At 35.4% G+C, this 14,545-nt stretch overlaps 1 protein-coding gene across 2 annotated transcripts in view; it reads left to right on the forward strand.

Moving 5' to 3' along the window:
* Positions 1 to 14,545, forward strand: part of CDase (Ceramidase) — a 30,480-nt gene that overhangs the window by 3,803 nt on the left and 12,132 nt on the right. For both annotated transcript variants that reach the window (XM_053756749.2, XM_053756748.1), the window contains exons 2-6: positions 6,668 to 6,779; positions 12,399 to 12,560; positions 13,055 to 13,231; positions 13,546 to 13,673; positions 14,055 to 14,256. In XM_053756749.2, the coding sequence (XP_053612724.1) occupies positions 6,672 to 6,779; positions 12,399 to 12,560; positions 13,055 to 13,231; positions 13,546 to 13,673; positions 14,055 to 14,256 (777 nt within the window). In that variant the 5' untranslated portion in view covers positions 6,668 to 6,671. The remainder of the gene's footprint in view (positions 1 to 6,667; positions 6,780 to 12,398; positions 12,561 to 13,054; positions 13,232 to 13,545; positions 13,674 to 14,054; positions 14,257 to 14,545) is intronic.

Here is a 14,545-nt window from a genome sequence, read left to right on the forward strand (position 1 = left end):
AATAATACATATATAGAAATATTTTAGTCTTCTAATTCTTTTCTTTTCTATTTTTTCTGTGGGTACTTTTATAGGACAGAGAGCATAGGCTCTCTCTCGAGTACTTAAATAAAAGGGCTGCGTTTTCGTAAAACATCGTTTTAATTATTAATTATGCTAACATTAAATTAATAATAATAACAAATGAACTTTATTGCCCATAAACACATTAGATACACTACACAAAGAATACAGATAAGGTAGGTACTTATGAAGCAAAGGCGGACTTACTGCTCAGCAATCTCTTCCAGCCAACCTTTGGGTAGAGATGAGGAACAAATTCTTAATTAAAAGGAACTCTGTGTACATTTTCAAGCTATATGTTCGTAGGTTTGCCTTGATATCAGTCAGCCAAGAAGAAGTTAATAATATTAAAATGGTCTGATGTCTCATCTGTCTCAGAATACTTATAAAAATTATTATGTTCTCCGATCAATAATTAATATTAATTATTATTAATAATAATCAATAATTAATATTAATTATTATTAATATTAATTATTGATCGGAGAACGTTTTGGACCGTGCTAAATATACTCTGTTAGCATCAGGTTGTAAATTTCGTAAATAAAGTTTTCACTCGAAACAAAGGAACACTTACAAATAAATATATTAGGACAAATCACACAGATTGAGCTAGCCCCAAAGTAAGTTCGATATAACTCATCTAGATATACTATACTAGATGTTGCCCGGGGCTTCGCTCTCGTGGGAATTTTGAGATAAAATATAGCCTATAACAATCTTGGATAATGTACCTTTCTAATGGTGAAAGAATTTTTGAAATCGGTTCTGTAGTTTCGGACTCTTTGATCTTAGCTCAAACTCAAAAATATTTATTGTGATAACTGTGTCGTTACAAAGTATAATTGTTACATATTATAATATATAGCCCTACAGCTATGCCCTTCCAGGCAATAGGTATTCAAAATTATAAGACAAAATTATACACCCACGTAAGTAATAATGTAAATTGTGTTTAAAAAGTATTTAGGTTTATGTACAACGAAATGCAATTCAGTTACGTTTCAACGCGACAGTTTGTTACTCAACAACGATACATATTACTACATATTTGATGACCGCGGTGGCGCAGTGGTAAGGTTCTTGCCACTGAACCGAGAGGTCCCGGGTTCGAACCCCGGTCGGGTCATGATGGAAAATTATCTATTTCTGATTGGCCTGGGTCTTGGGCGTTCATCTATATATGTATTTGTTTTAAAATATAGTATCGTTGAGTTAGTAACCCATAACACAAGTCTCGAACTTAATTTGGGGCTAGCTCAATCTGTGTGATTTGTCCTAATATATTTATTTATTTAATTTTTGAGGTTACGTATGAAGTAGTAAAAAAAATCGCCTATGTTGCAGAATACATGTTGAAGCTAAAATATGTCGGTAAGACACGGTAGACACTACAATAGCAGTAGGTAACCACTGTTCTGTGTGTTTGATTCAATCGGCCCGTCACGTGCGGCCCCATTGTGAAAGTGCAGGATTGATCTTGAACTTGACATTCAGGTCATTGAGCTCTCTGATCTTTGGCCTATACCCTGGACGCCCATTCCCATGTAATTTTGAAGATCAGTCGATGTTTTTGGGGCCTTCGTAGTGGTTATTTCAGTATAACAAGATGTTTCTTTGTGTTGACGGCACTTGATAAAGACAAGACAACAGCAGACTTAACCGAATTTATTCCATTAAATGATTCAAATAAATTTATTCAATTAAATTTGAGAAACTGAAAGCAGGTAATCGCATTAGTATTCAAGATATATTTGTAAGAAATAAAGTCTCTTAAAAATTGACTTCTCGCTACTAATGTACGGTCTCTGGTTAAATTAAATCATGTCAAATCCTATTTTCATTTCCCAAAGCGAGGTCACCTCCTTGGTTTTGTTCGTGGCTGTCGCATGCCGAGAAAGTCAGCCCGAGTGGGCCCGATTCTCACACAATAGAAGTTCACTTCATCTATTTTCCTCAATTTTTTGGGCACTCGGGACTGGGAAGCAGATAAGGCATTGTTTGCGGAAAGATTCGATGAATTTATATCTTCATCCATATTCTACCTTATCCCTGCATATTATAAAACAAAAGTCTTTTGCCGCGTCATCGCGATTAACTCAAAAATTACTTCACGGATTTTCATGCGATTTTCACCAATAGTTAGTGATTCCTGAGGAAGTTTTCTTTTTTTTTTGCGTGCTAGTCCCTCTGTCGCGAAAACAGAGTCTTCGTCTTTCTATATTCTTTTTTTTAATATTTTTTTTTACCTACCTTATTTATTTATTAATCTCATCATTTATTGTTCATTATTATTTATTTGTTATTATTTCACTGCTTCTGTTTACCCTTGTGTCTATTTCTTATTTCTTCTTAATACCGCCTCCGCTACCCCCACACAAAATTTCATCAGCTCCCCCCTCTCCTTTTCACCCCTCATCAACTCCTTCAGGGCCTCTCTGTTTAATGGACGGCCTAGTCTGCTCCAGTTCGTGCCTCGCCCTATCATGGACGGGGCAGGACAGAATAACCAAGTACTCTGAGAATCCACCGTGTCCTGAGAAAGGTTTAGATGTAGATACTTATTATGTTTTTATCCGTGCGAAGCCGGGACGGGACGCTAGTTTAAATATAAAATGGCGTCTCCTTGGCTGACTGATATCATAGCAAATACCTTATAAACCGATGAATGTGCAAGCTTAAAAATTCACAAAGACGTCTACTTAATGTTAGCTTAGATCTCGGACAAAATATACAAAAAAATTGTTCAGAGACGTAACTAAATAGTGAGCAAGAAAAAGGTAGGTGCAAGTTTGTATTAAAAACCCACACGATACTTTTGTCTATGTGTGGAGTCGCGGGTATAAACTAGTAATTCATAAGTATACCTACCATTATTTTCACATCAATTCGTCACTTCAAATCGCACGCAATCACGTAAGTCCTTGTCTAGAGTAGGGTCGTACCTTCTTCCGGTCATCGGCACCTACTTAACCTAATGTTAGGGTTGCTACCTATGTATTGGTCCAAAATAATAAACATTCCGACTCGACCAGAACAAGAGGGTTGTCGTTACTTGTAATTACGTTTTTGTAGGAAACACAGAATCAAAGAGCCTGGTCAGTTTTTGCGAATATTATATTCGGTTTAGGCAGCGATCGTGGCTGAATTATAGGATACCTATCGGATATGGCGTACTCGTATGTCGTATTATGGGACGGGATGATAGAATGTGGTCTCAGTCTCAGTTTCATCCTACTAATAATACAAATGTAAAAGTTTGTGAGGTGGTGTGTATGTATTTTTAAGCCCCGACGCAAAAAGAGGGGTGTTATAAGTTTGACCGCTAAGTGTGTCCGTTTGTCTGGCTGTGTACGTGGCACCGTAGCTCATCAATGGATGAACCGATGTGCGGATGCGATTTTTTTATTTGATAGATAATTTTTATGCGGTAGTTCTTAGATATGTTCGATCAAAATCAAAATGAATATTGAAAGTCGGGGGTTTTTCAATTAGTCTAACAAATAAACTTGTTGTTACTCTTTCACGTTAAATCTACTGGACCGATTGTTATGAAATTTGCTACACGGTTAGAATATATCCTAGAATACATAGGATACCTTTCATCCCGAAATTCCCACGGGAGCGTAGCCACGGGGTGCAGCTAGTAAGTATATACGGGACGTACGGCGTGACAACCCTACCTATTGTTATTAATACTCTGTGGACGTCAAGCGCTAATGTTTGATTTCCATTTTACGTGCGTCGAGTTCCAAGTATACTGATACTTGGAACCTATGTACTGACATAGGTATATATTATATGTTTTATTCCGATATAATAGGTACATTAATTTTATTTAAATATAATTTTTTAAAACATTCTAGAAGCGAAATTGTCGTTAATTCATAAGCACTTGTTTGAAAATGTCACATATTTACGCCTCGTAATCAAGTAAGAAATCTTTTTACTGAAGAAAGAATCTTTTTACTGATGATAATACAAAAAATATATAATTTGGAGAAAAAAAAAAACATAGAACATGGATCATTTATATATAATATGTATTGTATATATATAAAAAAACAAGCGTTTTTACTAATCAACGCCACGCCTAAACCATAGAAGCTATAAACGCGAAATTTGGGCAGTAGCTTTAGGTTATTACGTAGTGCTCAGATAAGAAAGGAATTTTCAAAATTCGACCCCTAAAGGGGTAAAAGTTTGGGGTAATGTTTGTATGAAAAATTGACTGTATGATAATTGAAACTTGGCACAAATGTTATGCAACAAAAATTACAAAACCCGTGTAGTTAAATGAGGGTGAAAAGAAATAACAAATAATCCCATTAAAAATTTCGTCAACTAAAGATATGAATAGACAGCTCAGCGGTAAACACCATTGAATTCACGTTTTTACTATTCATGGTTCGAATCTTGAACTTCAATTATTTTGAATTAAATCTGATTGTCTATAGGGTGAGTTCTGTGAAAGTTTTACTATGGTTTTACACGAGCGAAGCTGGGACGGGCTGCTATGATGTTCACAAGAACGCAACCTCGCGTGGGGCTGCAATTTTAACATTTACATGCTAATGTTTCAAATGTGACAAGTTGACCTAAGTAAGTAAAATTATTATACAATATTTTAAACCACGTACATGTTACTGACTTTATGTAATAAATAAGTTGAAATGCATGTATCAACGTAAGTAAAATACTAACACACTTTCTACCTTATTGTTTTTTGTAACTTTTCGCCTTCGCACACAAATTCACGTGGTTGATGTCGCGGGCAAAAGTTAGTATGCCATATATTAACTATATCTACATATGTTCACAACATTTTTGTCAATGGAGTGATTTATATTCCATTCTATGCTGAGCTCCCAACAGAAACTCTTGCCTTCTTCCTATATGAATCCTTGTAGTGTCGCTATGAATACAGATCGGAATATATTTCCATCTTAACACCAATAAATGGTCATTTTTTTAATTTTAATCAAATGTTGTTCAGCCCTAGATTAAAATCACTCCATAGCCGTAGACGTCGTATTAGACTAGTTACTTCTTTTTTAATAGGCAAGTAACAATAGCATTTCCAAGGGTTGACGCCAGTTAAGCAGCCGGTTGTGAAATACAGCCGAATCTGGTTTATTTTAGCAGTGATGTCGGACTTCGCGGCGTCACAGCCATGAATACTACAAGAGAATACGAGAAAATGGGAAAAAGGGATTTGAAAACATGAGTATTATGTAACACTTTATAACCCGTTTTATATCTAGGTCGTCGAGATCATTAAAAAAATAATTATTATTTAATGCCAGCTCCACACAGTCGACGAACTCCGACACATGCCGACTCGAATACGTTAACACTGCGTTGTTAGTATTCGTGTTTTTATTTACCGCAATGAAATACCAGCAATGTATACCGAATCCACCAGAGTTTGGCGAACTGTTCGACGACAGTGTGAAGCCGGCATAAGGTAACTGTAAAGGTCATAGAGCAATGTGACACAGACCACATTTTCCTGGGTTGGTCACAATTTATGCATATCGTGCGGAAGGTCTTCCAATAACGCACTCCACTAGAATATTGATCATTCTATTAACAATAAATAAATGATTTGACTTCAGATTTGTTATAATTATAGTCCTTTAATATCATAAAATAAAGAAAAAAAAACTTTTTTAAGAAAAGCTTTTATTGAAATGCTCCTAAAATAAAATTTTCCTTTAAAATTTTAACTATCAACTTATAACCTCATTATACACAATTTATATGACCATAAAAGCTTGTCGCGAGGTTTGCTTGTGTAAATAAATTAGTACCTATTTAATTGAGTAAAATACTTATAGGTACTTACGTACATTGCATTTCTAGTTGTATTTATAAGTAGATACTTAACTGTCCATCCATCATTTAAATTCCGTTCAGAAATGTTTGATCGTGTTATACATAGGTACAGATTAAAATATTAGTAGTAGGCACTTTATCGTTCAATATTAGAGACAATAAAAACAATTGAATAGGAACGCGCCGGATTAGGCCGCGCGGGAATTGATAGGTTAGAATTGTAAATTTGTATAAAAATAAATATAAAAAATCAATGTTACCATAATATATTGTGTTACAATCAGACGTTGATAAAATACTGGTATTCGTCGTGCATTACATAATGATCTAAAATTATAAATCATTTGCATATTACGCATTTATTATTTCAATAAATTTCTACCTAAGGTCCAATGATATTGCTCCAAATAAATTGATGTAACCACGGGATGCATAGATTTAAATCCAGTTTATAATCTGAACAACACAAGTCGTTCTAATAATAAAAATGCGTAGGTTTGTGAGGATGTATATGTGTATTGTACCTACTCTTTTAAGCAAAATCTGCTGGACGGATTGTTATGAAATTTGGTACACGTGTAAAATATAACCTGGAATAAAACATAGGGTACCTTTTCTCACGAAATTACTACGGGAGCGAAGCCCCAGGGCGTAGATATCTATATAAAATGTTGTCTTCAGTGCGATTTGCGCTTTCGAGTTACTGGTGTTGTATTCTATGCTGTCTACTATGCTGTAAAAAATGAAAAAATCTCTCTTGTTCCAGGAAGATGATTCTGCACGTGTGGTGCGCACTAGCATGCGCGTGCGCCGCGTCAGCTCTGCGTGTGGGCGTGGGCATCGCCGACGTCACAGGCCCACCGGCTGAGGTCGGATTTGTAAGTGCACATAGATAAGAATATCACTTAAGTGCACTTCATCAGTACCCTACTGAACTCCTAGTATGACCGACCCCCCTATAAATGGATTGCTCCCATTTGGGGTCGACAATGGGGACAAAGAGGACAACAGAGTGCTTGTTGTCTCTATATCCTTAGGTATCCTTAGGTAACCTCGACGATTGTCTCCTGAGAAACAGGGGGATTTATTGTAGTAACACAACGCTACACACACAAGTGAATGTTTACTAAACATTCAATTATGTGTGTAGCGTTATGCTCGTCGAATAAAATTTGTTTATACAATTAATATAAAGAGGTAAGCGTTTGTTAGTTTGTGACTTTGTGAGTTTGTATGTTTGAGGCGGGTAATCTCCGAAACTACGGAACCGATTTCAAAAATTCTTTCACCATTAGAAATGTACATTATCCAAGATTGCCATAGGCTATATTTTATCTCAAAATTCCCACAAGAGCGAGCGAAGCCCCGATAAAGTATTAGTTAATTATTGATAAAGTGAATACATATATTCTATTTGAGAAATAAAATAACCTAACCTAAGGTTATTTGCCAATTAGCCTTAACCGACACTTGTGAAACACAATTTAACGCTATCCATTCGATATATCACGTGTATAGACATAGGACACTATCAGTAAGAGGTAAAATATGCCCTTGGTATGCTAAGAAAATGCCCAATTTTTTTTCATTCAGTGCTTATATAAGTCGTTTAGTGTAAAAACTTTACTTTATTATGATAGTTACAGTAAAAAATAATCGCGCAGTGAAGGTTACAACCCTCTTGCAATGTGTCCTTGCGAGTTGCTCAACGTAATTCACGAACTCGTTATTGCGTACAATAAATATGATTGTGAAGCAGCCGGAGCAACCGTGATCATACAGATAATCTATGAATAGACCCAAGTACATCTTACTGCGATTGCGTTTCTCAATTTTTATGAACAAATGCAGTTCTATTTAGGAAAGTAGGTACCTATTTAAATAAAGGAAGATAATTGTATTGAACGGAACGACACTCATTGACATTTCGATCAATTTCTGTGGATGGTCATTAGGTACCTACTTACCCATGTGCTTGGGACATTAGGTGTTGGAACTATTTAGGTACTAGCTTTTACACGCGGCTTCGCCCGCGTGAATTTCCCACGGGAGCATTTATTTTTTCGGGATGAAGGTACCTTATGTCCTTCTCCGTACTTGCTACTTAACTATATGTATGCAAAATTTCAATAAAATTGTTTGAGTAGATCGAGCGTGAAGAGGTAACAAATAAACTTACATTCTCATTATAATAATTAGATAGGATTAGGATAGGATATGAAATGTAGAATGAATAGGTATGCAATGAGAATATGTAAAATGAAACATTAAAGTTATTTCACGACTGTTTGAACGCGGCGTGTAGCGTTTCATTAGTACCTAGGTATCCCACATTTTTTTAAAATAAAGAATCATTAAATAAAAATAAACATTTATAAATTTAGCATTGTACCATTACTTTACCTATTTAGGTATAAAATAGGATATTTAAATTGATTACTGTTTATGTACAATTTAATACTTAATAAACACTAATGACAGTCCTGTGAAATTCATCCTTGTGACTAACAATTTGCACTGGTGAATTGTACTAAAGATAAGAACTAAGTTCCTATCAGGTTAAATATACCTATGTAGGGTACATTCAATGACGGTTTCTATTAAATTATTTTTTTAAGAAAATAATTGGCGCTCTTTTGTTTTTAAATTAGTACTTTTTTTTACAATACTTTTTTTAACGTCCATGCTTAATGTATTGGTTAAAATAGCTTCGAAAATTAGCTATTATTTGTTGTAAAAGGTAAATGACAAAAAATTTTATTGTGGGATATCCGTAAGAGATAGATATATGTATTATACTATTGCGGAATTTTCTGTAGATCTATTCAATGTGTACAATACTTATAGTACATCATTTTGATAAATCGCCTGCGTTTGCAATGTAAGCGGAAAAAATGTAATATTTACGACATCACATAGAAACCTCAAAAATAACAGTATTTCTCCACTATTTAATGGATGTTATTATACATATAAACCTTCCTCTTCAATCACTCTATCTTAAAAAAAAAACCGCATCAAAATCCGTTGCGTAGTTTTAAAGATTTAAGCATACCTATGTAGGGTATAAGGATATATGGACAGAGAAAGCGACTTTGTTTTATACTATGTAGTGATGATAGTGAATAGTGAAGGAGACTTCAGCCATAATGTAAGCCTAAGAATAAACATATATATATATATATTTTAAAAACAAAGTTATTTCGAAATCATTCTTTGATTCAGAACCCGGCAACATTGTTTTCTTATTGTTTTATTCATTTGAACTTGTACAAGGTTGATATCGACAACGCCAATTAACGTTCATTGCTGCTTATAAACAGTAATTAGATATTGTTGGCAACGAACTGCACTGATGGACACTAAGTGATGACTAAAGGTGGAGATTTTTGTCTGAGTTTATATTATTTTAATATTAGATAGCAAACGGTGGCGAAGGCCTCGTGCATCAATGCATGTCTATTAGGCGTCATGGGCTTTATATCACAATTCCCTAGTCTTGTCGTCAGGTGGTGAGGTTCCCTCTATTATGGTTGAGCTACGCGATGGCTGTCCCATGCGTCAACTCGTGAATACCCGTTCACGAGTTGACGAGCTGCCAGAGGGAACTGGTCATCTCGTTTTTCATATATTTTCATGTAAGTTAATTGTGTTTCACATCGATATATATATATATATATATATGTATATATATATATATATATATATATATATATATATATATATATATATATATATATATATATATATATATATATATATATATATATATATATATATATATATATATATATAATATATATATATATATATTCACATCGTTTCACATCGATATATATATATATATATTATAATCAGCACTCGGATCACAATCATAACCTGTTTTGATATACCTTTTGACTATGTACATTATGTACTTTTATATTTTGTAAGAAACAATAATGGTAAGCAGATCTGGCATGATAGGGACCAACACTGTTCAAATGAGTTTCTTTCGGCATTTCTTCTCAGCAGTGGTCGTTCCGAAATGCCAGTAGTTTGTAGCTTGTGAGAAATAACTATAAATATAAAAATTGACGAGAAAAAGTGCCTGTGAAGGTAATTTAATAATTTCTGAATAAATGATTTTAATTTGAAGAATTTGAACTTGTAGGCGTTCATAGGCTGCGGTGACCACTTCCAATGAATTTTTGCTTGCTTCGTTGATAGCATCAGGTGTTAGATCGCCAGATGCTTACTAAATTAAGTGATTAAATGAATAACGACAATAGAAGCTTCGATCAATAGAGAACGTCGACATACCTAGTTAGTACTTATCAGTAAAAATAAAAATTTTCAAGTCCAAAATCCAAGAAACTTAAATATATTCTTGGATTTTGATCAGAATACGTAATGAGTGAGAAAAATATAGTGCTCTTGTGGTGCTTGCTGTGTGAGACCACAGAAGCTGTGTTTTGAGATGATGAGACAAAAATTGACAGACCAGCAGGTTTGACAAGGTTGAAAAATGCGAGCGAAGCCGTAACGGAATCAGTTATTTTTCTTAACAATTTTTGTTAATATAAATGTAGTTCAGTAGGCATTAGTGATTGAACTTTTAATCTTGTATTAATTATCGGAGACATTTGCGACTAATGGAAAAAGCGTTTGCAATAAATAATCATTAATTAGGTCGTTGAAAAATTCCAATGACTGTTTACATGGCTTCTAAAACGAAACGAAGGAATGATTGTTCGTATGTTCGTTCTCTGTTTCACCATGACTGTTAAAATGCTTTTTTAAACCGTTATTCCGGATTGGAGTAACATATACTATCTCCCTCCACTCCATACTACTCATTTTCTATAACGTGTACCCATCCCATAACACAAGTCTCGAACTTACTTTGGGGCTAGCTCAATCTGTGTGATTTGTCCTAATATAAAAAAAAAAAAATAAATCTTGTAAAAAGGAGAGAACGTGTGGACGCAATGACGTGCTTCGTGTTTTATGTTTCATGGTAACCCCCCAGAGACACCGAGACACCTAAGTGACTATGGTGTCATAACATCACCATTGTAGTATTGTTTCAAACTCCCATTCGCACACATTGTCTGAACACCCTTGAAAATAAAATTGAGATATTTAGTTAGTTCTAATTTCTAGCTAAATATCATAATTTTATTTTCAAAGAAAATACCCTCCTGAGTGGGTTCAGGAAGGTTTTTTCTTCCTTATGTATTTAAGTAAAAGCTGAGTGATGATTTCATGTTAATGTAAAAAAAGCAAATTTAGCAAAATGCTATTTGTCATGATAGGGACTAACACTGTTCAAACGAATTTCTTTCGGCGTTTCTTCTCAGCAGGTGGTAGTTCCGAAATGCAGTTTGTTGCTTTGGTAAATTTTATTTATTTTAGAATTTATGACGTGAAAAAGTGCGTGTGAAGGCCTGATTTCTGTATAAACGATTTTATTTTGATTTGGAGCGTTTTTCTCGGCAAACAATGGTCTTTTCGAAATGCATGTATGTGTAGTATATATATGCGTGTATATCATGAATTGAAGGTTTACAAAACTTTATTTGAATATATTACATACTATCTATCTGCATCCTCGGAGTTACCCGCGGTTTTAAAATCGTTGTAAGTAATATTTTAACATGTAAGTTAACAGGTCTAACATATTGACTAACATTTTAACGAAGGGCATAGGTCCTTACTTTAGCTGGCTTTCGTAAAATAAACGCAGTTTTTTGAGGTCACACATACCATTGTCTTAGGGACTGAATAGTTCAAGACCATATAGGTACTTACGTTATAGAAAAAGTGAAAAAAAGCGAAATCTTCGTCTAAGAATTTATTGTTTATGGAACATGACACTATGGTCTCTGAATAGTATCAGAGGAAATGCTATTTTACCCATGGCACAACCTGTAGTGTCGTGGGAAAGAAAATATCCTATGTCACACTTACTAAATTAATTACTGTACACTTTGTGTCAAATTAATTGTGCCGGCACCAACGTAGAGACCACTGCTTACCGTCCCGAATAGCGGACCTTCTAAATCTATGGTCTCGACCGGGGCCGCGCGCGGGATACTTCAAATTCTATGGTCCCGACGAAGCGACTGACACAGCCTTGCATGACAGCTGCAGTAATAATAACATATCCATGGAGGGTTTACGTCAGGGTTGTAAAATAACAGCCGAATCTTCTAAATTGTAAGGTTAATTTTTTACACTCCACTCACAGCCCGAAATAAAAATAAAAAAAAATTGTTTACTTCAGACCTTTATAATTTATCATATTAAAATTATGTTACATCACATTCTCTTAAAATTACACTTATCTTAAATTTATCTTACATTTTGTTTATGTGGAGGTCACCATGCCTCTTTCTGCATCCATCCTCTCATCCCAATGACTTTCAGGATTCCACCATCCGCCTCACCAAAGAAAGTGATCGGGAACACGTGAAGATGAGGAAGAGAGAGATGACCGTATATTTATTTTTCAGATGGGCTACGCGAACTTCGAGCAGACAGGCCGCGGGATCCATCTGAGGCAGTTCTCCCGCGCTTTCGTGTTGGTCGATGACAGCAACGATAGTAATTCCAGCCAGAGGATTGTATTCGTGTCTGTCGATGCTGCTATGATGGGCCAGGGGGTCAGGAGAGAGGTGAACAGGGTTCTTTTGTAACTGACTTACGTGTTACTTATAATATCGATTCAGAGTTTAAGGGTTCAAGGAGTTGACGACACATTAAAAAAAAGTCGTTTGATTTTACAGTAAGATTTGTCAGAGAGTTTTCTTTTTAACATAGTGATATAACTACTATATAATATATTCTATACATAACAGTGGAATTGAAATTATAAAATACTTATCACAATTTTGAAGAAGCTAAACTATATACCTAGACGCTAAAAAGGCTGCTGAGGTCATCAAATTATAAAGTTTACCTTTAGGCGACTTACATACAAATCTGACAGTAGTGATGATAGTAAATTTAGTAAGTAATAAGCATATTCAATAAGAAGAAGAACTTCTCCAAGTGTTCTAAATTACGCTTAAGTTGTCTGTTCTATTGTATTATCAAATGTATTATTGAGTGCAATAAACTTTAAATAAACATGAAACTCTTCTTCTAAAATCGATGCGTCATGTTTCAGGTCATAAAAAGACTGAGGAAGCGTTTCGGTGACTTATATACAGAGAACAACGTGATTATTAGCGGAACTCACACCCACTCCACCCCGGGAGGGTTTCTCATGGACTTCCTCTTCGACCTGCCCATCCTGGGCTTTGTCAAGGAGACGTTTGTGGCTTACATCGTTGGGATCTATAAAGTAAGTAAATCAAGGATGTGCCACGAATTTTCGAGCAGTCGAAAGTTCACATCAACACCATTCCCCATATTTTTTATCTACATTCAAAGAAGATCACAATAAAAGTTCCATTACTTGAGAAATAGGTACTTGGTGATATAAAAAATTTGGTGGATGTGAAAAATGCTACCTACAGGTAGGTTCCACCTTCACCTAACACCCCTCGCCCCGCGTACCTCTCCAATAACACATGTTTAGACCTATAATTAAGAAATCTTTGGTCCCATACCAGTCGTTGGTGAAACATATCTACAGATATCTTCTTGGTTGCACAGAGTATAGTGATGGCTCACACAAAGCTGACGCCAGTGAGGATGGAGTATGCAGAAGCGGAACTCCTGGGCGCTAATATCAACAGGTCGCCCACTTCATACCTGCGGAATCCTCCGGAGGAACGAGCTAGGTAGGTCACCAATGTTTTATGCATTGAAACAGTCCAATAATATTTTAATTATGCCAGTCCCGTGAAAAATAAGAGACACATCGGTATCAAATTTTTTACTTCTGGACTACGAAATACTGTAAATATTTACTATGTTAATTGTTCATGTTTTGTTTCGATCTTGGAAGTAGAGTAGTATCTAATTACTTGGAAGAATATGACGAGTAGCAATAACAAATACGCGTTATTTTGATTCGTGAACTTTACTTCGAAATATTGATAAAGTCAGGACACTTATTGATATTTTCATTAAATCTCTGCTTCAAGTAGATCAATTGACAGCCGTTTGAGTTTTGGTGTAAATTGTGCAAGTAGGTTTTGACATAAAGTTTAATCTTTCAGATACAAATACAACGTGGACAAAACACTGGCCCAGGTCCGTTTCCTCACGGCTTCCAACGAGATAGTAGGCGTGATCAACTGGTTCGCCGTCCACCCGACCAGCATGAACAACACCAACAGATTGGTATCCTCGGACAACGTCGGCTACGCGTCCGTTTTGATGGAGAAAGCGCTCAATGGGAATTATACGCATCCTGGCAAGGTGAGACTTGATAGGCGAAAACAGCTTTTCGGCGGGACACTTTTTCATAAAAGAACTAGCCAAAAAATGAAGCGCGACGCCACAGTGGGACATTTTACTCTTGGACACCTTGAAAGAGGGAGGATCCCGTTTTAAGTCAATTAATGTGTGGTGACGTGACGTGACGTGAGTGTATAATTGCGGCTGTGACAATTGAGTCTTTTTGTCGCATTTAGAGCATCGTCCTTTTATAATTTACTTAGGTAAAAAAAATTAACGAAATACGACCACTTTTTGATAAATTAATTAA

The sequence above is a fragment of the Plodia interpunctella genome, chromosome 16, assembly GCF_027563975.2.
Source record: "Plodia interpunctella isolate USDA-ARS_2022_Savannah chromosome 16, ilPloInte3.2, whole genome shotgun sequence".
Lineage (NCBI taxonomy): Eukaryota > Metazoa > Arthropoda > Insecta > Lepidoptera > Pyralidae > Plodia > Plodia interpunctella.